The following is a 27,535-nucleotide window of genomic DNA, read 5'->3' on the forward strand; positions in this document are numbered from 1 at the left end:
GACTAAATCTGTTCTTTGATAGAGAAATGTGACCCTGGACCACAAAACCAGTCACATGGGTCACAATTTTGAAATTGAGATGTGTACATCATATGAAAGCTGAATAAATACGCTTTCCATTGATGTGTGGTTTGTTAGAATATGACAATATTTGGCCGAGATACAACTATTTGAAAATCTGGAATCTGAGGGTGCAAAAACTAAATAAAATCGAAACATTGAGAAATTCGCCTTTAAAGGGATACTCCACTTTTTTTGGAAATAGGCTCATTTTACAACTCCCCCAGAGTTAAACAGTTGAGTTATACCGTTTTCGATTCCATTCAGCCGATCTCCGGGTCTGGGGGGTCCCACTTTTAGCATAGCTTAGCATAATGAATTGAACCGGACAAGACCATAAGCATCTCTCTCAAAAAAATGAACAAAGAGTTTCGATATTTTTCCTATTTAAAACTCGACTCTTCTGTAGTTACATCATGTACTAAGACTGACGGAAAATGAAAAGTTGCGATTTTCTAGGCTGATATGGCTAGGAACTATACTCTCATTCCTGTGTAATGATATGACGCAGCACCTGATAATAGTCCCCAGCTCAGTAGCCTATTATCAGGCGGCATGTGCTGCGTCATATCATTACGCCTGCTTCACCCATGGTACTGAAGCAAAGTTTCTTGATTATTACGCAGGAATGAGAGTATAGTTCCTAGCCATATCAGCCTAGAAAATCGCAACTTTTCATTTTCCGTCGGTCTTAGTACACGATGTAACTACAGAAGAGTCAAGTTTTAAATAGGAAAAATATTGAAACTTTTTGTTCATTTTTTTGAGAGATGCTAATGGTCTTGTCCGGTTCAATTCATTATGCTAAGCTATGCTAAAAGTCCGGAGTATCCCTTTAAAGTTGTCCATTTATGTTGGCGATTGTGCTGCATTCACTCACAAAAATAAATGTTTTATATATTTCCGGTGGGAAATTTACAAAATATCTTCATGGAACATAATCTTTACTTAATATCCTAATGATTTTTGGCATAAAAGAAAAAAAATCGATAATTTTGACCCATACAATGTATTGTTGGCTATTGCCACAAATATACCCGTGCGACTTGTGACTGGTTTTGTGGTCCAGGGTCTCAAATGTCCTTTATTTAAACATGCTTTTTCAAGCATACCATAGATTAGAGTGTGATTATGCAAAGACAAACATAATTACATGATGAACTACTTTTTAAATTACTACAACTCTGTTGCCAAGACTCACTTTTGTCTGCATCTGAAACCCAATTAAAAAATAAAATCATTAAGAACGGCCATAGCTAATAGCCTCAGTGTATGAATGTTCAAGTGGACTGAACAGTTGTTGCTTTACACTATTAGTGTTCAAACACAGAAATTAAAACACTAAAGCTCTGTTGTGTAATGGTTTTATTGTGCCTAATTTTGCTGAAATTTACAAATGCTTACACATGAATTGTCCTTGGAATTTGAAGAGACAAAACAAAAACCAAAAAAAGTTTCACAAAATCCTTTTTGACGTTTTAACCAGAAAAACATGTTTGGCTTTATTTTCGTTAATGCTACATGGAAGAGCCTCATATCAGCATCATTGTTAATTAACAGTAGCTTTGCTTAAGTAAATACACTCCCCATTCCCAGTTCATTCTGCTTGTGATTTCACAATGATATGTTTCAAGAAAGCAAAACATCCGCTCTACAGAACATCCCTCTAAATGCATGTATAATCACACCACAACAACTGCCTGTATATCCAGACAAATATATATAGAGACAACAGAACATTTCAATAATTCATTTACAAATAAAATCTACGGTGATTTTTACAGTGTTCATATTGGGTCTGAAAGTAACAATGAGTGTGGTGGGAATCATGGGTTATTTAGCTAAATCAAGCAAGGCCAGAAGGTTTGAGCATTAATTAAAAGAATATCTGACTAATGACTGTTCACAGGCTGAGCGTGGACGCAACACACACACACACACACACACTTCAATGAATGTTGATCAAGCGGATACATTCATACAGACACCTACCACACAGTTAAAGTACATACCTGAATAAATATATTAGTATCTGTTTTAAAACAAACAAACTGTACATGGGCTTGTGTGTGTGTAGTAAAATACTTTTCAGTGAGTAAAAAGGCTCTTTAAATGCAAGAGTTTAAAAAAATACCCCTTCAGTGTGCCTAAAAAAAAAGCTTTTCGACACCCCCGTAAAAATATCTTTAGGCATAAGAAACCATCGCTGTATAAATTTTAGGAAAATAGTAGAATAAGTCATTTTAATCTCATAACAAGCTTATAAAACGGTTGAAATGGGATGAATTTTGACCAGTGAGAAATGGTTAGCAAGCTCCTGTACGTCATAAACCTCGACCGTCATTGTTTTCAATCTCAATCTAATAATTTTCCACGTTTGAGAGAAAAGACTATAAGCTGATTGCAGAACAGTCCACAGTTTTCACATCTGCTTTGATTGTACATCAACATGTGGAAAATGCAGCCCGATCTCATCCCAAGGCGTCATATACTGACGCTTTAGACATTTCGTCTACATCCAACGCACATTGACTTTAGCGTCAATATGAGACGCAGATAGATATGGGCCAGAAGGCGGTCTAACCCTAACCCTACCCCAGACCTAAACCTACCCATAACCTTACAAAGCTGTGTGCGTCTCATATTGACGCTAAAGGGTGCCATGTGCGTTGGATGTAGACGAAATGTCAAAAGTGTCAGTATATGACGCCCTAGGATGGAAAATTAAGCAATGAACAGCACCAAAATATATATATTTGGAACACGCTTTTCAAAGGAACTATTCTTTTAGTTACAAACTTATCCGTTAAAAATATTTGGCAACATCCTTTGTTAATTTTGTTACCGGTTAGCCCGGTATGAATACAAATACCTTTAACATCAAAGCTTAAAATCTTCGACACATTGAGACAAAAAGAAAAGAAAGAAAGAAAAATGTGTTAGTTTCCAAATACTTGAGCTCACTGAAGTAGGTGAACATGGAGGACTAGGCTAATTACATCTGAAAATGACGCTTCCACTGATCGGTATTCCTGCAGAATCCTTTAGGAGTGTTATTTTGGTAGCTCTTCATGATAAAAGGATAAAATAAAACTAACTAAACAGAATCACCCTTTTTTGTAATCTTTGGAAACCGCCATTTTAGCATTGCAGTTCCCCAAAACACTGCCTCCAACAAAAGCACATCCTGGTAGAAGCCCTCAGTGGAATTTGGGATATGGGATTCTGACCTCTGAGGAGTTCCCACACATTGAAGTACTTAAAAATAATGGATCCTGCTCATGGGGTTCCGGACCATCCTGCACAGTTCAGTTCCAACTCGACACACTAGAACCAGAAAGTCAAGTTCTTTGGACATCACTGGAAAGATCATTAAAGCAACAAAACTCCACAGGATCACCAAGAACCAAACGAAGCACCTCGAGTCTAAAGCCAAGTGTCCTATATAGAAATGTATTAAATATCCTGAGTGATGTGGTAATGCTGGGTGTGAATTGACATCTTGTGGGCCGGTAGACGAAATAACAGTCGGGAAATCATGACGAACACCTCCTGTCATTCACCATGTCATCGGAGCAAACGCATGCTCTCCTGCGTGAGCATTTCAAGGGCAGCTTCACAGCTTGCGGTATGAATCAGTCCTTATACCAACTGTCCTTCAGCATACCTGATTCCACTTCAATTACATAATCCACTGTCCAGCAGTTCGTTATAACTTCCTCTTATGCTGTCAGTCTACAGGCCCCTGAAAGATCAGCTTGGCCCACTTTTGCATCAGATTGAGTTGGGTGGCACAAAAGGGGCAGGCCGCATGGAAAGCATGAGTGCCGTGCGGTAAAGGGATCTCCGCCCAATATCGGGCTGACTTTTCAGAGCACACGTGACCGCAAGGTACAAAGGCATACGTCGGTGCGCCAGTATCTACGTAAAAGGCCGGTTCGCATCCAAGCCAGAGCGGTACGTAGGGGCCCACGGTTCTGCACATGGGACACTCTCTTTGAGCGTTGGCGTCTCGATCGGAACGGTGGCCCCAGTCGTGGTAGCCGTGAACGTGGCCACAGGCAAGGTAGACCCAGGGCTGTTTGTCCTCCTGGGTGGGTCCGCTGGACAGGGCGCGGCTGCAGCGTTGCATGCTGGGAAAGGCCAGGGTGTTGAGGCCCACGGGGCACTGAGGCCGGGCTGCGTTCAGCTCCTGCCGTAAGGCCTCCAGGTGCTTCTGAGTGGGGGTGTGGAAAAGGCCATCGGCTGTGCGCCAGAGCAGCGTGGCTCCGCAGAGGTCAACCAGAGAGCCGTCCTGCAGAACGTTACTCTCACTCTCCACCTGAGCGGCACAGAAAGCAAACATCTGAGAAATGCATTCATTACAAGCATTCCATACATTTTCCAAAAAACGCTTGTCCTATGTAGAGTTGCGAGGAGACCAGAGCACCCGGAGGAAACCCACGCCAACATTGGGAAAACATGAAAAGTCCTCCTGTCTCAGATTATAGAAGTCTAACTAGTTAACTGCTCCTATCGCAGGTCTGAGGCTTGTTCTCATGTCTGTCTTGACCTTTGAACCCAGTTTGCCTTACAAGAATACCTGAAGGGCAAAAAGACTATTGAGCTGGTCAGCAAATTTGGATGCAGGTTATAGTTTAGCCTACAGTTTGTAATAATCATTAGCAGCACGCAGCCAGTAGTGTTTGAATACCTAATCAGTAATGAATTACACCGTTAGACTTTACAACCATAACTCTAGTAAGTGTAGATGATAAATTCAGTTTTCCTTATTTCTCAAGTAAAAAAAAATGAACAGTCAATAATAAATCAAACCTCACAGATGTGTGTCAATTACCTTTAGTAGTGTGTTCATTAGCAAAACAGTTTGTTATGGTGTTGAAATTGATGCTATGGTAACAATGAAAGAGTGCAGAACCACATTTGTGCTCTAGGAGGAGCTAGAGGTTCAAATACTCAAAACATACTTTGGGGCTTTTATAGCATGGCTCTTAATAACTAAAAATCAACAAACATTTTTACACTCCACAAAAAAAAACACACCGTCTTTAACCCCCAAAATTCAAACATAGCACATAATTAACGATGAATTTCTAAACGCTGAACACAGCCAAACAAACATGGTCTGAATGAGAGAATGAGCTAGAGTGTCCTAGTCAGGGCATAGTGATGGTGATGACCTCTTGAATACTCAGCTTAGGGGTCATCCGCAACATGATTGAACCGGTACACCTCGCATTCCTAGAGTCCTCACTGCTACACTAGTAGCGCACCAACTTTATAGTCAGGAACCTCAACGAGAGTCAATTAACTTCCTGACTGATCTTGATCTGCAGTTTAGATAATCACGTCTAGATGATTGCTTAAGGATATTCTCATCGTTTAATGAGCTATAATCCATCTCTGAGTCCATAAACATCTGGGAAGGCATGAGAGGGTTAGTAAATGAGAGAATTTACATTTTTGAAGTGGGGTATTCCTTTAAATTTGAGTTTGGATTTTTCTAAAATCTCATCTGAAGAAAGTCATAAACATCTGGAAAGGCATGAGGGCGAGTAAATAAGATAATTACAATTTTTAAGTGGGGCATTCCTTTGAATTTGAGTTTGAATTTATATCACAAGTGTAAAAACAACGGTGAGTGATCTGACGAGTGAAGGAGAATGGCTACATTGTACACTAAATTGAGCAGCTGACGCACTAACCAGTTTGCCTCGTGTTTGAGCAGACCGTGTTTCTCTCAGTGTGTAAACATCTCCACACACTGATATCTCCCTCCACACACCAGGCTTGGACTCCTCTGTGAACCCGCCCCGTGGGTGCATGACTAGCACACCATTGGTTGTCAGACCGTCCATGTGACCATCTGGATTCTTCCATTTGGCTGCTTTCTCCTACAGAGAGAGACTTAATTACTATACATGAACAAAAAATGTGCGCGCTCAGTTTACACATGGGTGAGTCATTCCAGTTAGCCTGACACACCTATATTTACCAGGTAAGTTTAGATCAGTTCCACTGGATCAGCAGAAGTGGATACTTACCCAGACAGCACATACACAAGCATTTATAAATAAGAGCTTAATTAAGCTTCTTGTATCTCCGATGAGAAATGCATCCCACAGACAATTCCAGTTCAAGACCAGGCAAGAAAACACACTTACTCCGAGAAATATATTCTTGGAAGAATCAAAGCCTGCAGCGTAGATGCGCGCCGTGTATGGCGGGTTACGTTCACACACCACCCGGCAGGCGAAGCGGGAGATGGTGCTTTGAGTGATGGGTGTTTCCTCACCCTCCCCTCCACCTGACACAGTGTCAGTCACCACAAAGTCAATAGGGCCCTCCGTCGATCGTCCGATCTAAGATAGAAAAGAAGAATTCAAGTTTCTACAACTTAAAATATTATGTTCTCATTATAAACAATTGTCTGATTAATTATATTCTAAGTCATGACAGAAAGAACAATATTAGGGAAAACCAATTTTATTATATTATTAATAATTATAATAAACACTAAATCCTATTAACACCAAACCTTTGAGCAGTGATGTTTTTGATCATCTCTTATGCTACCAACGCTGCATTTATTTGATCAAAAAAATAGCAGTTTTCTATTTTAAGTGCAACTTTTCCCTGTGATGGCAAATGTGAATGAAGACAGGAGCAATGTGTGTCACGTGATTGTTTAAAAATCATTCTAATATGCTGATTTGGTGCGTAAGAAACATTTCTTAACACAGCTAAAAATAGTCATGCTGCTTAATATATTTTTGTGGAAACTGACATTTTTTAACTTTCAGGATTATGAGATGAATAGAAAGTTCAAAAGTACAGCGTCTATTTAAAATAGTCAAGACTTGTACATGGTTACAAAAATGGTCCCTTTTGAACTAAAAATAGCCACATTTCAGCTGAAGATTCTGTAAATCTCCAGGTGTGTTTGTTTTTGTATGGTTTTGAGCTGAGTGACAATTGTCCCTACACTATTTTGTCTCAACAGTAAACAGGATGGTTAACATGTGCCAGGGCTTGTTTGAAGAGCTTATTTTAGTTTTAAAAGTGGGATGGAAATTCCCAAAAATAGAGAGGTGCTTATTGCACTAAATCCTGTTTATAAATACTTGTACTGAAATAAAGATGCGACGGTCTCCACTTTATTTCCTTTTTATAGAGAGTTTCTGTTTTGTCCCTGTTGCTGGTTCCCGTTTTCGCTTTTCTTCTATAGTCAATCTCTATGACTCGATCCCTCGTGCGCAGACCAGACACCAAAAAAAAACAACCACACATGCGCAACCCTGTATCTGAGCACGTGTCTTGGGGAGCTGATATAACCGTGTCCCATATACAGATCTTGATTAGCTTTGGTGGAGGTCAGACATGTTAAAGTTGGAGAAACAGATTTGCCAACTCCCAGTCAACAGGCAGACACTGAACAGTGGAGGAGATATTTCAGGGTGTTTTTTTGTTTTTGCAGAACAGTACCTGGAACATGTCTGTGTCTTTGTCATGGCTGTACTCCACCACCACCGTCTGGTTTCTGGACAGCGTGTAGGAGATGCTGTGCTGGCCCTTACAGTTCACTGCCTGTCACAACACAACACAACAAAAGCGTCTGTCAGGGAGGGTTTCCTGCTCATCGAATACAGTGGCACACATTTTTCACTTTCTGAAAATGTAATTTGTATATCACTGCATGGTTCAAACCTTTAACTTTAAAACCTTTACAGCTTCAAATATAGGTAATGAGAAAGTGACAAAGGACAATGAGGAAAAACGGCATAACCAATGTCTTTCGATTTAGAATTTTATGAAAACTTGCTATGAATCTTTTTGATGCATGTGGAGCAAAAGGGAAGTCTGCAATAATATTTGCTATGGCCTCACATGATCCCTCTATATGCCCTTTACCCTCTAAAACGGAAATGTGAAAAGGTTAGCAAGCAGCACTACTAATAACTTTGGCCTTTTTAAAAATGTTTAAAGTTGGTCCAAAATACCACTGTAACCAGCATGTAGAATTTTTTTAGCGTTTTATTGTGTGTATGTGAAACACACCCCATCAAACATTCATTACCGAGACAGCTGTCATATGCGGCTTGTTATAAATAAATCATACATTATTCAAGTCAAGAGTGTAAGAAGAGGCAAGCATCACATGACTAACAACATGAAAAAGTATGGTTTGAGATCTGCTCTTTATCATTTCTACTTGAAGTAAAGAAAATTAGCCGTCGCAGATATGCATGCGTGATCTGAATTGAGTTCACTTCAAAGCAGAGTGTGTGTGAACATCATTCTGGTGGCTTGAGACAAACCACAGTGTTTAAACAGGCAATTTCCCAGCGTGATTTTTCTCTCGCTTCCTGATTCACCCTTTCTCTCCTCTAATCTGTGATTTCCAAATTACCCACATCTCTATCACGTGTGCTCAAAAGGGAGTGGAAACTGGGTCATGTTACTACACTGTGCAACAATGGAAAAACACAGCCGAGAGAGGAAGGTGGTTTGTTTCTGTACGACACTATTTAATGCATTACTGTTTTTAAAACTCACTGTCCGCTCATATGCCAAGCACAGGATTGTGTGAGTGTGCATAACACTGTTCTCAATAACACTGGAGGTCACAAGCAGTTCACATATGCATACTAAAAAGCCAAAATTTCACGCCCCACATATGCCCAGTAATATCCCAGACTAAATATGGACGCTGACTGAGTCTGTATATTTTCTAATCCCCCCCAAAAAAATTCAAATTGATTTTGTTCAGCAAGTTAAACATTAAAATCGAAGTCATGTAAATGTGCTTTATGCAACTTTAATAAAAAAAAGAAAAGGAAAAAAAAAAAAGTGAAAGTTTGTGCTCACTCATGTCTCATGTCTCACAACTCACAAGTATAAGAGTTACGGCAGATATTTTAGAGTTTTATTCCCTTCCGTAAATTCAGTTCTTTAATGAATAGTTTAAATCAGTGTAGACAGGATCCGAAATACGTTTAAGCACATAAAACGCTTTGCACGTAGAGATACTTTAGCCAGTGCATAACTTACATTTTACAGTTATATTCTGTAAATGTTATGAACTGAAAGGGCAGCACATATTTAAAATTTCCAAACTGTTATTCTTAACAGCAAGCAAGCGTGATAAAATAAACTTCAGAGAGTGCACCCAGCGAGTGTTGCTCAACCAGATGGAGCCCAACAGAGAAAGGTGTGCAATACTTGACAAATTATGCATTTTTGATCAAATTTGTAAGCAGCAAGCATGTAGTACGCAACAGAAATTAGATTTTTTTCTTTTCAGTAAATATAATGGATTATTTAAATGTTTCATAAATAATAAAACGTAACACTACAAGCAAGTTTAACAGAAACTTGTAAAGAATATAAAAGCACCTATATAAAAAATATAATATATTATATATATATGAAGAGTTCAGATGCAAAAGCCTCTAAGTGCCATCTGAAATTTTCTTCTAGAATGATAATTTTTATCAAGCTTGTATATTTAAGTTCAGTAATTTCACATCAATGGGAATGAAAATGACCTATTAATTGTCATTTAAGTGAAATTACTGAACTTAAATATACGAGCTTGATAAAAATTATCATTCTAGAAGAAAATTTCAGATGGCACTTAGAGGCTTTTGCATCTGAACTCTTCATATATATATAAAATTGGGCAGGAAGAAATCTGATAGGCTGGAAAGTTCTGGCAAGCCATTTTCTATGCTGATGCATAAACACAAAATTGAATATCATTAGTATTATTTGCATTAATAGTTTAATCTAACTGGCTGTGTTAGTTAGTCGTCTGAACACAATTATGGATTCTAAGACAACTTGCCTTTTTAGCCATTTCAGAACGAACACACGAGTACAGATATACTGAGCATTGTTCAAAAGGGAAAATGTCAGAATATTGTTTATTTTTTATCTAACCCACCCAGCCTCAGTCCAAAGCTCTATCAATTATGTTGTGACGGGACTCATAGTTTGGCGTGCATGACCGGCATCCAGTTTCAAATTTGGGCCGTTATTGTTGTTGGTGGCACATTCGTGCCCATAGTAAAGTGGAACAAAGAGGCTTGAGGGTGAAACATTAGGCAGCTCTCCATGCTCACTGCCAGGTCACAACAGGGGGTCCATCCAGCTATCCATCCCCCACTGCTGTTTTACAGTGGGCCACAAAAGCTACGAAAACACCCCAAACAATAGAGCTAGTGGAGCCGCACCCGTTGGGCAACAGGGTATTTGAAGCAGCTCCATCTGTGAGACGCCGGAGCAGCTTGAGCCTCGCGTTTGTCGTAAACACATGATGTGATGAGATGCTGTGGCCACCAACCTCAAGCCACAGGATCCAATTCAACTGTACCCTCCGTCAGCACTGGACAGCCCACAATGCAAGTGGCAACAACTCTAACCTCTGAAACAAACCTCCAAGACATCCGTGAACAATCACATATTGTTCCTGGAATAGTTTAGTGACATTTTGTGACCCATTATCTGAAAGGAGTTCGCTGGTGCACTGTGAGTAATCACAGAGCCTGTTCTTTGTTCAACTTTAACATTACAATGATGCAGCTGCACTTGTGTCACTGCCGGAGAACTGGCCGTTTTTTTTTTTTTTGGTTAACCCTTTCAGAGCGACGCCTGAAGACATGGAAGGCCTTCCACCTCAGATCGCTGTGACCCCAAAGAACAGCGTGATTCACAGATGACTCTGCGCTGGGATATTTTCAGCTCTGACGAGGCACTGCGGACGGATAATAAGCAGCCAACAGTAACAAAACATCCCCAGAAATACAGCATGCCAGCGAGTTTCACGGCGAGAAGAAAACATTCCTTGCGTTCATGGGACTTTAATAACGGAGCCTGGGTCTGTCTATAAAACAAACAATCACAAATATATCACAGTCTCCTTTTCTTTTCTTTTTTAAATGACACAGAAAAAAAAAAGACCATTTAAAAGTAACTAAACAGGGCTCTACAATGCGACATTTGCTAAATGAATGTGCGCGACTGAAAAAATATTTAGGTGCACAAGTGTGAGTGTGACCGTCTAAAAGAACTTTCACGTGGAAATCTTTTCCGGTTCATTTATCCGGTACAGACTGTCGAGGACAGACGTCCAGGAGTAAGAACATGAACACACAGAGCTGCTTTATAGTAGAAAATGAAGTTGTACTTCTGATTAAATGAGACACTGACATGGTTTTTCATGTTTAATACGGTAAATCTGCTTGATTTGAAGCAATCTATTGTATAAAGTGCTATATAAATAAACGTGATGTGACTTTACTACAGTGCTTAATTGCAGAGCCCGTTCAAACATATCCACGTTGCTATGATCAGATGGTTTTCTTACGCTTTAAAGCGTGCAGTACATATTTACATATTCATCTAACCGTCGCTCTCAACAGTGTGGGTGGCGTCGGATGTTCGATAACAGTATAAATCGCTGCTCACGCGTTTCGAACTTCGTTTTACCCCAAGCAAAGAACTTCTTTGGGGTTTTTAATGTTTCACACTACGATTGGCTGTTTTTTCCACGCCTTTATATAACTGAGAAAGCATTGAAGAGTTGTGGTTCATGTGCTGCTTATATGGTAATACTGGTTATTTGCAGTGTGAGGGGGCGATACCAGGGGTTATATTTTTATACCAGTTTATGGGTTTAACAATTTAAATTTAAAGGGTATATTTGCAGGCTTTTTTCTTTTTTCAAAATGAATATAACCTTGTATGAAAATACCATATGAAAAGTTAATGCAGGATTTAAAAAATTGTTTTGCAAGACATAAGGGCACAAATTTAATAGAAAACGTGACAGTTTCCTTGACCGTGTTGAAAAAACGCTTTTTTTTTCACCATCGCGTCATATGACGTCACGACAGGGAGTCGTTTGCCGGCTCTGCGTTCGCTCAGTGCGGAGTAGGTTGGCATTCAGTTGGAGCAGTCATGATTCAATGTGTTTTCGGTGCTTATTGTGTTTCAATTAATCATCGTTGTGGTAAATGATTGTGAATTATGGCCTGTCAGGACACCGAGTCCACAGGTTTCCGAATAATAAAAAGGACGGTGCGATCTTCCGTGCCTGTAATGAACTGCGTTTTGTGCAGGGTAAGAGACGGGACTTCACTTCTGTTTCGGCTTTGAATAACGCGGTAGTGTGTAGCATTCACTACAGACCGGATGATAATCCCGGCGATATGTGCACACTGTCACGGCTCCTGTGCGGAAGTAAAATTCTCACAAAAACGACTCCAGAAGTCTAAATAGTGTTTTATAAGTATATGTTTATATTTAAATTTAGTTCCTACATTATTTTTCTATACATTGGCTTACTAGGTACTCTAACCTGCAATATGCCCTTTAAACAAAAAATAAATGCAAGACAGTGCGTTTTTAAACCAGCACTAATATCCATTTGAACACTGATACTGGTGAGATAATAGCAATTCTACTGAGGCCTAAACTTCAGAAATCTTGAGAGAGAAGCACAGAGCCCTGCTAGAATCGGGCAGGTAAAGATTGAGGCGTTAAGAAGGATAATTGATGTAAGGTGGCACAATGCCATGGCTATTCTATTCTCAGCATGTGACATAACGAAGCAGCTCTGTTGATCATGGACCAAACAAGCACAATGAACAATTGGCCACTTGTAGATGACCTCCTTCAAGTTGGTTGTCCTCTGTAAACGTGTTTGAAAAGGTCACTAACTGGGAACGTTTACATTGCATTGTTACTTTAAACCTTTAAAAAATTACATATTTTACTATGAATTATTAAAATGCAAATGCCATATTATGTCATTTTACAAAGTCTATTCTAGTAGACGCCATTCCTGAATGGCAACACAATTTGATGACGTAAAACCGTAAAAAGTTGCCGCTGACGCCAATGTAAACCATATACAGATGAGGCTTTTGCACCACGTTCTGCTTTGTAACTTTAATAAACATTAGTGAGCCGTAGTAGATCACATTTTCATTTAGAGCAGTTTGTCTCAATTCAAACGAGCCCACACAAAATAACGTGTAGATCTTGAGAAAATCCTCCCGGAGTGACACGACACACTGCTCGGCTGAAGCAATACGACTTCCGGGATCCGATCGTGTGGTGATCAGGACGCAGTAAACTGGATCTCGGGTGTGGTGAGTAGAGACGATGTGTGGAAACCAATCGGACACGGTTTTACAGCTGGAGCGCACTTGGATTGGATCGATCGCTCAGGTTGAAGTCTTGATTAATCGTGCGCCACAGAAAAGGAGCACACGGCTGGAACAGCGCTGAAAGATCATCACTCATCAACCAGGATCTTATTAGTTATTCTATATAATTATAAATATTTTTTTTGCTTTGTGATGTTTACACATGCAAGTAGTTCTGGTTCAGTAAAACACTCAGATCACTTGTTTGGAGAGGTTTTTGGACTCTTGATAAAAAGGCTACTATGCTTCCATCTTTAAATTGCTTTGAGATAAACACAAAATTTGGCCCAGATCCAGTTGAGATGATTGTGAACAAGCCCAAACTTGATTTTATAACCAGTCATATATTCTTTCTCCTAATCATGTCAGGCATGAATAATAACAAAATAAATGCATTGCTTTTTTGGGGGGTTTTCTCAGCAGTGTTTCACATAACCTCCAAACATGATAAAAATTTTGTTTGTTTGTTTAAATTTAAAAGGTTTCTATCAAGACCATGTAATGGACAATACCTTGTTTTGTTTTTTTGTTATAAGCCATTTCTTTTAAGTATGCCACTCGAAGTCACATGAAATTGTTAAAAATGCCTTCAGGGTGTAAGCGGTTAACAGTGACAATCAACAGAGAGCTTACATATCACTTACATGAAGCATCGGTATCGGCCTGATCATGACGACAAGAAATCACTAGGCAAGGCAAGTTTATTCATATAGCACATTTCATACACGATGGCAATTCACATAGAAAGGAATTAAAATATCAAACTATGGCAATTCAAAGTGCTTTGCATTGAAAATAAGCACAAAATAAAAGCAAGGGAAATTAAAAGAGTTATAAAAAGGAATTAAAAGAGATAAACGATACAGCTATAAAATGAATTACAGTAAAATGAATTAAAGTAGTAAAAATATGATGCATGGAATAAACTTCTCATCTGGCAGAACACCGGTGTATCTTATTTTGCATATAGTTTTACTCTCACATCGTGTCTGTGGTGTTTATTCGGCGCGCCTAAGCATTCCATTTGACGTCTCCGATGGACCTGATTTTTCCATAAAATCGGACAGGAGGAGCTCTAGGACTGACTCACGGGGTAACCTCGGGTTCTGCCCCATCAGTCCACAACCCAAAAAAACCCATTTGTTCAGAAGCTCTAGGAATGTTTGTTGGTACTAGTCGGTATCAGCTGCAAAAAATCCTGACCAGAACATCCCTAATCGTTGTGTTGACATGCTATCGTTTAGAATGCTTTGAGCAGCCAGACCACAACTTTTAAAGTCCAGCCCACATTGTATTACCTCCAATGGTAGTATTACAGTGGTAGTGTTTTGATGCCTTGACATGCGGTCTGGTAGGACAGCTCACTAGGGTTTGGAACAGAACAATAGTTGCATGCTGTAATGAAGCGGCTCTCGTCGAGAAAGAGCTCCTGAAACAATGCCGACTGTTGGCAGTTTTCCTTCAGTTGACTGGAACAGCGGCAAAAAAGCCAATCACAGAGGAGGAGTCCCCAACCTCAAGTTAAGTATGATCAAAATACTACCACTGTAACACTACCATGGGAGTTAATACAATGTGGGCTGGACTTTAAAAGTTGTTGTTTGGCTGCTCAAAGCATTCAAAACGATATCATGTCATAAAAAAATAAGTGTCAGAGGGAATGATAGTCTCTGATCCAGCTCCATGCATTTCACAATAACATCTGGAGATGGCCAAGTATCAGCATGGATTTGTTTATTGGTAGAGGCTGCTCTGAATGAGAGTGAACAACTCAACCCCACCCATGTTTAGTAAATGTTCCCTGTAAATCTCTGAAGAATGTCCCAGTAGCAACCATTTAAAGGTGGGGTTAAATATGCTATCGCAGCCAGTGTTGGAGAAACTAGAAGTCACAATGCTTCTTAACTAAACACTGCATTGCGCAGCTTCACAACTGGGCAATTATCCAACATGCTCTGCAACTTTTCTCTGCTATGTGGAGTTGGAAAGTCTTTGGAAAGAATTCATTTCAAATTCCATGTATTGCTATCTCATATAGACGCTGATCTGGAGCTTGTCAAGTCCAGAATCAAGTGTTGGTCATGCGCATACAGCATGGTTTAACAAACACAAATCAGCCCCTAAGCTAACCTTTCTCCATGGCCCACAATCTAAAATGAGTTGACACACCCTTGCTGTAAAATATAAACTGAAAGGCAACACCTTCAAAAGGGCAAAGCATTTGGTTGTGCCATTAATGTCAGATTATTTATAATAGTATATTATAGGGGTGGGAGAGAGGGAAAACAAATCTCTGATGCATCCCAATTTGCGATGATTCTATATACTTCAGAATGCATAATGGCACTTTTGTGTGCCAAATACACACAAACAAAACCATCAAGCAAGCATATAAAATTGCATTTGGTTTCATGGTTGAAGCGAAATACAATGACAATCTCAGGCTTCATTGCACAGAATATGCATTGTGAGAAAAGGTATTTCAGTGTTTTCCTGTCTAGATGCTCAATAAAGTTCAGGTACTTAAAGTACTTTTTGTTTGCTGGTAATCGGGATGGAGAGTGAAGGTAGGACCCCAAAACTCAGGCATCCAGATGTTCTCCATTCTCCACTCTCCACAATGATCTCAGGCTCATTGAAGTTCACACTCAGTAAGAATCCATTTCTGGGTCCATATGTATAAAGCCGCTCTTGAGTAAAATTTTTGTCTGAAGTGTGTCAATTCTAAGGGCCAAATTTACTAACAGCTTGCACCAGCGCAAACCCTCTTTCGGCATTAAAATACTGTCAGGATTTACTAAAGACATGCAGTTAAAAATTTGCACTGAAAGGACGTGGACAGGGTGATTTTTGCGACTGACCTTATCGCATATGCATTTGTAGGAGTTTCCCTTTCAGACCAAATTATAAGAGGAAAGTATTTAAATGAATCATGCAAGGTGATTTATTAAGGTTTGCGCTAGTCAATTTACTGGGATTTGCACCATTATTTAATGCCCCCCAAAAAAGCATTTCTTAAACCAGAGACGTAGTAGCCAAAAGTGATGTCCGGGAGGGGATATTTGTTTTTAAATGATCCAACAAGTTCACTTAAACCATCAAAATATGAGGAATATATATATATATATATATATATATATATATATATATATATATATATATATAGTTTTTTTTTTTTTTTTAAATGTTAAATATGAGGGAAGATCAACACACTAAACTTGGTTAAGGTATTTATCTGACAAAATTATTTGGCAAAAAAAAAGCCAGTACAGCTACATGTTTTATTTTACTATGCAAAGAAAAAGAAGGTAGCCTAGGTTTCACAGTTATGGATGATATGCGATTACCTTGCTGGCTTGTGGTGTGTTAAGGATGTGTACAGTGCTGGGTTTGACACCGTTGGCTTTGGCTCTCTTGTAAAGGGCAAACCGGCTTTTCCTTCGCCCTCTGTCTCCATTGGGAAGTGTACCATTATACCTGTTTAAGGAAAGAAAAAAGAAAAATTAAGACAACACCAAATGAGTGACTAGGGAAATACGACTTTAAAAAGGAGTCAAACAGAGAATATAATTTTCCAGAGCAAGAAAATGGTGCTTCCCGGCTCTACAGATCCCTGCCACATGAGCAGGCCAACAGAATCCGGAAAACCACACAGATTTCATATGACCTGGAATGCCAGTCATTCAAAACGCGCTGCATAGTTAACCCCTGAACGATTATCCAACCGCAATTAAATTAATGTATATTAGACAGTATGCACCATGTGCTTTAAAGGGGACCCATTATGCAAAATTCACTTTTGCATGGTGTTTGGACATAAATGTGTGTTGGCAGTGTGTGTGTGTACACAACCACCCTATAGTGATAAAATAAAATCCACTCACTCGTTTTTTAATCCCCATAAATTATAAGCAGTGTCTCCCAACGACCTGTTTTCAGCCATGGGGCTGGTGTGACGTCACAACCCACGAATGTTGCCACATCCGCCACTGCTGCACTGATGATTTTTTAGGTGTAGGTGTTGTGTGGCTGGATGTATCCACATAGCTCTCTCTATTTACTCCCGAAATCTGAGGCAGCCGCTGAAGACGAGGTGGATTCATTTTGTTTTCAAAGAAAATGCTCCCTTAACTCCACCGAAATTCGTTTTTGTACTTGCGCACTTCTTATACTGCGTTTACTCAGCTCTTATGGTGATTTTTTGGAGTAAAACTGACATTTTTGTGTGATGTACAATAAACTTTATTAAACTCATCAGTATATTTTTGGCCATCATTCGGACGGGGTCCTCTACAGCAGGCTTAATAGTGGATACAAGCAATGACACAAACGTTATAACAGTAATTAAACTAAACTATACCTGTTCCATCTCCATACAGCATATATTCTATGACTCTGTAGGCATTATTGTCCGACTCTGGGTCAAAGTGAACACCGTTACTGAGAGTTTCTGTTTTGATATCATCATTCCCTGAGATGAGATTGTTCTGACACTGAGCGCGAGCTCGTGAAGCTCCGCCCCCTGTGCCGTGCAGCAGCAGCTCATTTGCATTTAAAGGGCACACTCTAAAACGGCATGTTTTTCTGAGCCCCAAAAAGCGATGTAAAAAATGGTCTGTCAGGTCTTTTGAGCTAAAACTTCACATACACACTCTGGGGACATCAGAGACTTATTTTACGTCTTGTGAAAAGGGGCATAATAGGTCCCCTTTAAAGAGTGGTGATGGCGTTATACAATCAGCACACGAGGAGCTCGTGATAAAGTGATTCCTGCAGCCTCAGAGGTTCGCCCACCCAAACTCCATCTCCATGCATGGCTCGCTTAAAACGAGCATTAAATGCACTTTATCTTCAAATTTGCAACAACTGAAAGGCTTTTGCCCACAAGTTATGATACAAATCTAATAAAATGACACCCGTTCAAAAAAAAAAAAAGTGAAGAGTGCAGCATTTCACCACATTTAAAATGAGAAACTTTAACACAGAAGCTCAAATGTCTTCCGTCAGTTCTCCAACAAAACACAACTAAATAAATAAAATGTTCTAACTGGAACACTGCATGCATGGTCAAGGTACAATGTGAATGCAAAGAGAACAGTTCTCTTTCACTCTTTTCTACACTTTAAGATCAAATGAGGTCTGAGATGTGTGAACACTATTACAGCCCAATAACAGGGTTCCCACACCTTGGTTAACTTCAAATTCAAGGACCTTTCAAGAACTTTCCAGGTCCAATATCCTCAAATTCAAGGACTTAATGTGGGGACACATTTCAAGTGAGAGCAAGGTTACATCGTGTTACCTTGTAAGATACATTGTGACAGATTTTTTTTGTCTCAAACACAACTATGCAAAAAAACTTTTTTTGCCCATATGACAGAAATCAGATATTCTATTTGTCATATTTCTGATTTGCATAAAACTGAAGAATATTCGGTACATCCTACACTGTATTCTAAAATGATCTGATATTAACTTTTGCATGAACCGTTGAGGTACCATCGTTGTAGTTTGGTGCGAAAGCACTTAACGGGAAACACTTAACGTAACGCGAAAATGCGCGTAACTAACGTAAATCAAGCAAGCTAGTATGCATAGGCCACGAAGTGTTGGCGAAATAACACATTAGTGGACTTGAGGGAATATGGCATTTTTTCCAGACAACTTCTCGCACAAAATAAATTCAAGCACTTTCAAGGACCTGTATTTATGTATGTTTATTTTCAAAAACTTTCCAGGGCCTTGAAGTTTTTTTTTCTTTTTCAGATTCACAAACTTTCAAGGATTTCAAGGACCCGTGGGAACCCTGTATTAAAGTTGTTTCTACTGCACAATGAGCAAAACAGGACTTCATTTGGAAAGAAAAGGCATCGCACGCCATTCATAGAGCTGCTGTTTCGTAGTGATGTCATGCCATTTTGTTACATTCAGCCACTATTCAAGTTTTAGTCAAATAGAGCCCTTGAATTTAAATTATATAAATTTTCCTGTCTAACAGCAGGTGTAGTTCTCACGAAGTTACTTCCCTTGGGTAGTAACATGTAATTGTCACTTATTCATAGAGAGGAGAAATGTGTGTCTTAAAAAACAAAACAAAAAAAACACTCCTTTTATACTTTTATTCCTTATTAAATGTAGTGATAAAAAATAAAAAAAAACTAGTTATAAGTTACTCATAGATAAACACACTGTGGTGTTCAGAACACCTTAGACTAATTGCTGTCAATAAAAATACTTTTTACCCATTGAGTCCAGCTCCTAATGTCATCCAGTCAGGTTTTTGTTCCGCTCCATAAGATTTTCCTGGTAGCATCCTGGACCTTTTCATACAGCATTTATGAGAACAAGGATTCAGAGTAAAACGCTAATCTACAATCGGCTGTCTAGAGTGTGCATGATGTCAGCAGCACGCACTTACAAGAGGCCTCAACATCCTGTACTGTTGATGCTTATCACTAGACATGTTACACAATTTGAGAAAGTATCAAGGCATGTCTGAATCAAATAAATATGTAACATCCCGTCTACTGAGACGTCTTTATCCGGACAGACTTTGAAGATGCATTCTTCTCTGCCTTTATCCCACGATTATGTGCGAGCAGTTCGTGGAAAGAATGGAATGGCATCTCAGTTAAAACTAGACATAGTATGACTTCATTTTTAGCAAGAAATAGGCATTAAATGCTTGCTTGCTTGTGACCAAAGCTCATTTGAATTTGTTCTAGATCATTAGACATGATGGTGCCATGGGAGTCTGTCTGTAACCAGTTCTCTTAGGAGGTGCCGCTATACATAAAAGCAAAGCAGCTACTTCAGCTTTCAGATGGAGACAGCATGATGTCTCGCAGTATGAAAAGTGGCCCATCACAGTTTGATGGCCATTTAAGGACGTGTTTATCTGAAATGGATGATAACACAATAACATGTCAGGTTGGGGGGGGGGGGTTCTTTTAACAAATTTTAGAATAGAAAAGATGTGAGCACAACGATCAAACTCGTTCATCTATTCTACCGCATGTTACATAGAAAAACTATGGAAAAGCAGCGCAGTGGAATGAAAAAATAAACAAAATGTCACTTCCAGTGTGTGTTAAGAGCCATTCACACAGAACACAAGCAGTGGAATAGAAAAAAAAAAGCCAAGTATTGATTTTTTTTAAAGTTGAACTTATTGTAACTTAAAGGGGTGGTTGATTATGATTTCACTTTTCTAACTTTAGTTAGTGTGTAATGTTGCTGTTTGAGCATAAACAACATCTGCAAAGTTACGACGCTCAAAGTTCAAAGCAAAGAAAGATATTTGCTTTTAAAGAAAACAACAAACGGCTGGTAGAGACTACACAACATTCCTCCCGGGTTAGTGACATCACCAACCCTAAAATTTACATAAACCCGCCCCCTGAACGTGATTTATAGATTATCAAGACAGAATATGCTAATCAATGACTAGAAGATAACTACACAAGCTACATAAATTCATCAACTAACCATTCGGAAATGTCCTGTTGCTCTACATGTTGTCACTTCTTCTTGAGTCTCTCCAACTTTGTCTGACTCCGGTTTGAACATAAAAGACTAAAAGTTTTAGAAATTTTGAAATTTTCTGTGTGAGAACAAGCTGTTGAAGCTCCGCCCCCTGTGCCGGGAGCAGCAGCTCATTTGCATTTAAAGGGACAGACACAAAATGGTGCGTTTTTGCTCACCCTCAAAAAGTGACCACTTTAACATGCTATATAAAAATATATGTGCGGTATTTTGAGCTAAAACTTCACATACACACTCTGGGGACATCACGGACTCATTTTACATCTTGTGAAAAGGGCATTATGCCACCCCTTTAAGCCTAAAATTTTTAGAAAGCTTGTTATGCGCAAGACTCTGCAAAAGAAGCGAGTGCAGAAGTCAAACATGTTCATCTAAGCGCATGTTTACAAAGAAAAAGCTGCGCGGTGGAATGGAAAAAACCTGTTCTGTGTGAACGGCCCTTACCACGACACCGTGTCATGCGTTTTAGACGTTCATTTACACAGCGTTTTGGGGGCCTCAAAACGTAAACGTTTAAAGTGCAAGTTTTTGAAAACAATACTGTTATTATCTCCATGTTAACTACGAAAATGTGAATTTGTGAAAGCGGTGACGTCATCCACATGCGTATTATGGGTTCAGTCTATAGGCGTAGAGTTTTTCCTTTACAAAGTGACTGTCAACTACTGGCCTGGCAGCAGAACAGCGTTTTTTTTAAATGTTTACGGGGATCCGTTAGCCTGGTTGACACCAGACCCTTCTCAGTTATAACTGAGAGTGGGTCTGGGGAAGGTTAACTCACAGCCTATTTCCAAAGGGGACGTCGCTCAAATGCCTCTGGACGCAATTGGATAGACCTAAAACCAATCAGAGCGACCGTCATCGTGTAAAGCCCGCCTCAACGTTTGTGATTGGTGCCTCGATTTGGAAAAATTGGAAATGGCCTTGAATGGGCTCTTGGCCAGACGGACTTGCAGAGCAAATCTCAAATTTGCCGGAGGTTCGTCAGGGGTTTCCCAGGCTATGGATCCGTGGGAAAACGCACGGAAAACGCAAAAGGAAAAAAAAAAAAATTCAGCTTATCATTCTTCTTGTGTAAACGTACCTTTAATGCACAGACCTATTCTGACATCTAGTCTCAACTTATACGTCTACAAACTACGCTTTCTGTGCTGTTAGACAAGCTACCCCTATAAAACACATTCATCTTTACACACACACACACTAAGTGTAGCCTATCATTTGTTATCACAATGTTAAATCACTTAGATTTTAATTACATTAAAAAAAAAAATCCTTTAGGTTGATCACGTCTTCCTTTCAGAGATCAGAGTTTGAATGATAGTGATTGTAAGGCTGTCTCAGTGAGTTGGCAGAAACTTTAGAGTCAGCGAGATCCATCTCCCCACAGCTATCAGTCACAGAGGAAAGACAACATTACAAAAGGTGCATTTTCGAGGTTTGTCGCGTCCCACAAAGCCTTCTCAAAAAGCTCAGTCAGTCTAATGAGAACAATGAACAGAGAGAGGAGGACTGGAGGCTCAGATCTGCCTGTGCCCAGATCAATAATGCCCTCTTTCAGCCTCTGCTCTGTGTGTGCCAGCAGCCAATGCCAGGCAACCCCAATGAATCAGGCCAGCAGAAAGTTGGTAGGTTGATCTTTTTCTCTCTTTTTTTTTTTTTAAGGAATATGTGACCCTGGACCACAAAACCAGTCACATGGGTCAGTTTTTGCGAAATTGAGATTTATACATCATTTCAAAGCTGAAAAAATAAGCTTTGTTAGGATAGGGCAATACTTGGCCGAGATACAACTATTTGAAAATCTAGAATCTGAGGGTGCAAAAAAATCTAAACATTGAGAAAACGGCCTTTAAAGTTGTCCTTTTATGTTCGCGAATGTGCTGCATTCACTCAGAAAAATAAATGTTTTATATATTTACTGTAGGAAATTTACAAAATATCTTCATGGAACATGATCTTTACTTAATATCCTAATGATTTTTGGCATAAAAATAAATAAATAAATAAATAAATAAATAAATAAATAAATAAAAATAAAAAAATCGATAATTTTGACCCATACAATGTATTGTTGGCTATTGCCACAAATATACCCGTGCGACTTATGACTGGTTTTGTGATCCAGGGTCACATTTATGCTTCAATAGGTCTGTTTGGTTCATACACAGAAGGTTTCAAATTCTGTGAATCAAACAAACACTCCAAAAACAGCAAATATTTCACCATACCATGTGATTCATTTGTGTAATACAAGATTGTTCACTTTACATAAAAGACAAAAACACACTCAACCACAAAATTCTACTGATTAACCTTTACGGTTTAAGTCAGAAGATGTGTTACCTTTTATAAGACACTGAAATTATGCTGCCTTGAGTTGGGCATTTGTTATTACAATATGTCATGCATTCAATTTGGAAACATAAAATGGAAGCAGGCTTAACACAAACAAATTATACAGTGAACGAAAAACAACATCAGACTGCATTAAGAATTATTCATTTATATAATTTCAAATGATTTAAAAAGTAAAATGTTAAAAATTAACTTCCAAAATTATTATTTACTACAGACTTGCTATCCACTTACTGATCTCTATATAGCCTATAGATTATTGATATATTATATTATCTTTAAAATCAACATGCCACTTCTGATGTTGGAAACTTGTGTATCATGTAGAATTCAGTTTATTCACCTGGTCATTCACGTACTCAGAACTCGCAATTATGATATTTCCGACTCCACTTGAAGGGCATATTATTCTCATAAAAGCAGTCATGTCAGGGTCATATTTGACTATGAAGTTATATTCTTCATAAAGACAAATAAAAACTGTAGTTGCACTCTGAGTATTAGGCTCTCTTATAAAATGTAATGCTTGAAAAGACCCCTTTTATTTTGTTCTACAAAAGTTGCATAATGTGAATTTTAAAGCTGCTGTGTTTTTAAAAATGAAAGTTGCTGAATTAAGACTCCGGCAACCATAAGGATGTGAAACCATGTTATAAAACAAAACATGAAACTTGCTTCATAATGTTAATAACCACAGACCTTCTTCATTTACTCAAATCAAAAACCACTACTAAAAAAAAAACTTTAAAAAAAACAGGAAATTCCTGAGGGAACCCAGGAAGCCTGCAGACAGGTTTTGGCCTACAAATTGGAGACTGAAAGGTTTCGGTGCTCCACCAAAAACATGTGGACCTCAGGATTCAAGAACACACGGGTCCCTAGTGTATCAACTCTCATTGCTATTATTAATCCTGTAAAAGTCTGAAAATAAGTCAAATGTTTTTAATGGAACAGTATTTTAAACCTTCAGAGAAAATGTTTGAAACCTCTAAAATAATTAGTTTTTTGTTGAATATCATTTGATACATCAGGCTTTTAGGGCTCATGTGGAATAATAAAGTGAGAATATGGACCTAATTTGAGGCCCAAACAGAGTAAAAATATGCAATTTGAGTAGTTGCTGATGATATTTGTATGGCCAAAAAGGAAGATGAAATTCTGATAGCTTGTAATGTAATCCAAGGAGATCATTATAACAGGATAGCAGACTACTCGCATAAAACGCATATGGTCTAAAAATCAAGTTGTCACTTTGTGGCTGTTTCTCAATTCCAAGGACGGACTTGCGTTCTCGTGGAGAACTTGCCAGGTAACCTTGAAAGAACGAACTCTGGAGGACAAGAGGACACAGAACGCAACTTTGTGAGAGTTGAGATGTGCTGCGATCTTGTTACTCAACTGACCTTCCCAGCATATTATTAGTAGCGTCCCATGCACAATCACAAACGTTAACCGATTGAAACATTTCTTTCTCGTTATTACAGGCGTTATTTTCATATCTTGTTTTATATTATTTTATTTTGTCTTGTGTAGTTGTAAAAAATCAGTATGTGTTTAATGTTATGCTTATGTCAATGTTAAGATCATTTTAAATATGCCAATATAAATACTGCAGGCTTTCTTCAGGTCACTTTATTAAAAGCAAAACAAACAGACAAATGTTTACTTTCACGTATTTGCTAGCTTGCAGCGACAATCTCTTAAAGAATGAAGATTGAGTCATTAATTACGTCGTTACCAAACCTGTAAGACTTTCATTCATCTTCGGGACACAATCTGAGAGATTTCTGTCCCTCCATAAACAGTTGCGCAACTACCGATGTTCTGTTGCGCAACTACCACTTTGACGCTTCAAAGTGTTCATCAAGAGATCATAAAACTAGAGTGATTTAGTCCAAAATTTTCTGAAGAGACTCGATCGCTTTATATGATGAAGATATTTCATTTAGGCTTTAATTCACATATAAACACTTATCAGCGGACATAAACAAGCTCAAACATGCTGCGTAACACGAGAATGAACCTCATTGGTTCTCACACGTCAAGCGAACATGCTTGAGCCATGTTGTGTGAATAAACCATGAATGTTTACGTGAATAAAAGACTAAATTCAATCTGTTCGTCATATAAAAATTATCATGTCTCTAAAAGATTTTGGACTAAACGGCTGAATTCATATGGATTAGTTTTACGAACTTTTTGAAGCGTCAAAGTGGTAGTTGCGTAGCTGTCAATGGAGGGACAGAAAGCTCTCAGACTGCATCAAAAAGATCTTCATTTGATGAAAGATGAAAAAGTCTTATGGGTGTGGAATGACATGAGGATGAGTAATTGATGACAATTTTATTTTTGGGTGAACTAACCCTTTAGGAAAGCAAGCTTACAGGCCTCCAACCGCAGCGTCTTCTGGGATTTCTAACGGTTCGATTCTCTCAAGTCTGCATTAGATGCATTCTGGATATCAAGAACACATCCGGGTACTTTCGTGCGTCCTCTGTACTTGCGTTCTTGAGTACTGGAAGTGAACAGTTGATGACGTAGTACAAGAAAACAAGGATGCATATTGAGAAACGACCTATACCCATCAATAATATAATTTAAATGCTTAGTTTTATGATCAAAACTCTGCTGTTATTATTGTGAGGGGCAAAACATATAATGCAATGATGATTGAGAGATTTAGACAAATTTCATGTCATTAATAATCCAAATTTAAAATATGAGTCTGGATAAATCAAGTAAATATAAGTTGCTTCAGTTCATATCTTGAAATATTACAAGTTATTCTTACATTTAGTTTATAAAAAAAATAAAAAATAAAGATTTCAAAGCAAAAGGTGAACCACAACCACAAAAAAGGGGTTGCTTTAAAATACTAAAAGATGTTTTACTTCCTAAAAAGTGTAAACCATCAACCACTGTGTACAACAGGTTTTTCAGCAAAGTTGAGATCGTGCTGATAATTTTGAGGCCTTAGAAATGTGCGTATTAAATGTTACAGTAGGCTTTAGATATAGGTTTAAACTCCCTTTTCAGTCACACTGACCACAAAATCTTTTATTGTATACATGAGATCCTTGAAGTTAGACATCTTTTAATATGTGACACATCCAGATCAACACACAGAGCATCTTCTAATGAACTAATGATGCAGACATCCATCATATGCGGTGCTCCAGGAATGGTTTGAAACCCCAAGCTTTAGATCACTGAACATTTGTGATTTACAACCCAGCAGAGCTAGGAGGGGGTATTGTAAAACAGAGACAGGCTCTTTGCTCAGTCACAGACAAGGAAGGGGGGACCAATAACTTTAGTGGGCTGCTTCCGAATTCCTCCACCGCCCTTCATCTCGTTATGACTTCCCGTACAGATGATGAACGAGCACCATGAGAAAAGTCCCATCAAGACCCGAACACTGGGGCTACAATACGTGTCTGGGATTAAGCCAAACCCATCCACGATGGTGAAAAATGCACATCACAGTCAATAATTGTGTTTCTACATCATCGACAAGATCACTTTAGATGGCGGCTTTCGTGCATAAAAATAATAATAGCCTAAATGCATTTATTTATCTGGCTCCCCGTAAGCTTACAGAGAGACCCTGCACGTGTTTCATTTGTGCAGTAACGTGAGCGCGTGAATTTTAAGAGCTGGGAGGTCTCGCGCACTGCACACCAATATCAAGTGTGTAAACAAACTATTTCCGTACTCTCTAAAAACGCGGTTATCCACTAAATAGCGGCTCAAAAATATGCCAGAGAGTTTCTGAAGAGCCCTGTTGTGCCTGCAAGTGAAAGTATGGAACTTGGAAACAGCAAAATAATACAGCTAAAGTCGGGTGAACTCGTCAATATTGGACACATTATGAGGGGAAAAAAAGCTGCGCGTATGGACTCACCCCAAAACCACCAGTTCGCCGTACTTCACTGGCTCTTTGGTGGGCGCACAGTGCTCCTCTTGACCCGTTGAAAACATGAGGCTTTTTCAAACAACACAGCGCCCCTCACTAAATTACACGATCAATCCAGCGACGAAACGGGAAAAGACTTCAAAGGACGGTCCTAACTGCCATATTACCCATTTATCTGCTCCCAACCTTGCGTTGTACTTTTCTGAGGAAAAATAATCAATGAAATCGTACATCCGACTGAAATTTTAAAATTAAAGCCTTGAGTCGCGGAGACATTTCATCATGGGAACAGCGAATAACTTAATGCTTCCATCCGCTGAAAGAAAAACAGTACTCGTAGGGGGTGGACCGTACCATTCACTTATAACGACTTTACGCGGGGGAGGGTGGGAAGAAACTTTCCGATGATTAAAGCGAATATTCTAACAGAGTCGTCGTCGAT

General features: G+C 38.9%; 1 protein-coding gene across 1 annotated transcript; it reads right to left on the reverse strand.

Moving 5' to 3' along the window:
• Positions 1-1,408: 1,408 nt before the first annotated feature.
• On the reverse strand, positions 1,409-27,431 carry peli2 (pellino E3 ubiquitin protein ligase family member 2). The gene is made up of 6 exons (XM_084393820.1): positions 27,082-27,431; positions 16,622-16,751; positions 7,546-7,647; positions 6,225-6,422; positions 5,766-5,954; positions 1,409-4,381 (listed from the first exon to the last, which is right to left on the reverse strand). The coding sequence occupies exons 1-6, from the start codon at positions 27,156-27,158 to the stop codon at positions 3,791-3,793; spliced, it is 1,287 nt and encodes a 428-aa protein (XP_084249946.1). The 5' UTR covers positions 27,159-27,431; the 3' UTR covers positions 1,409-3,790.
• Positions 27,432-27,535: the final 104 nt, after the last annotated feature.

Source organism: Rutilus rutilus, assembly GCF_951802725.1.
Source record: "Rutilus rutilus genome assembly, chromosome: 21".
Lineage (NCBI taxonomy): Eukaryota > Metazoa > Chordata > Actinopteri > Cypriniformes > Leuciscidae > Rutilus > Rutilus rutilus.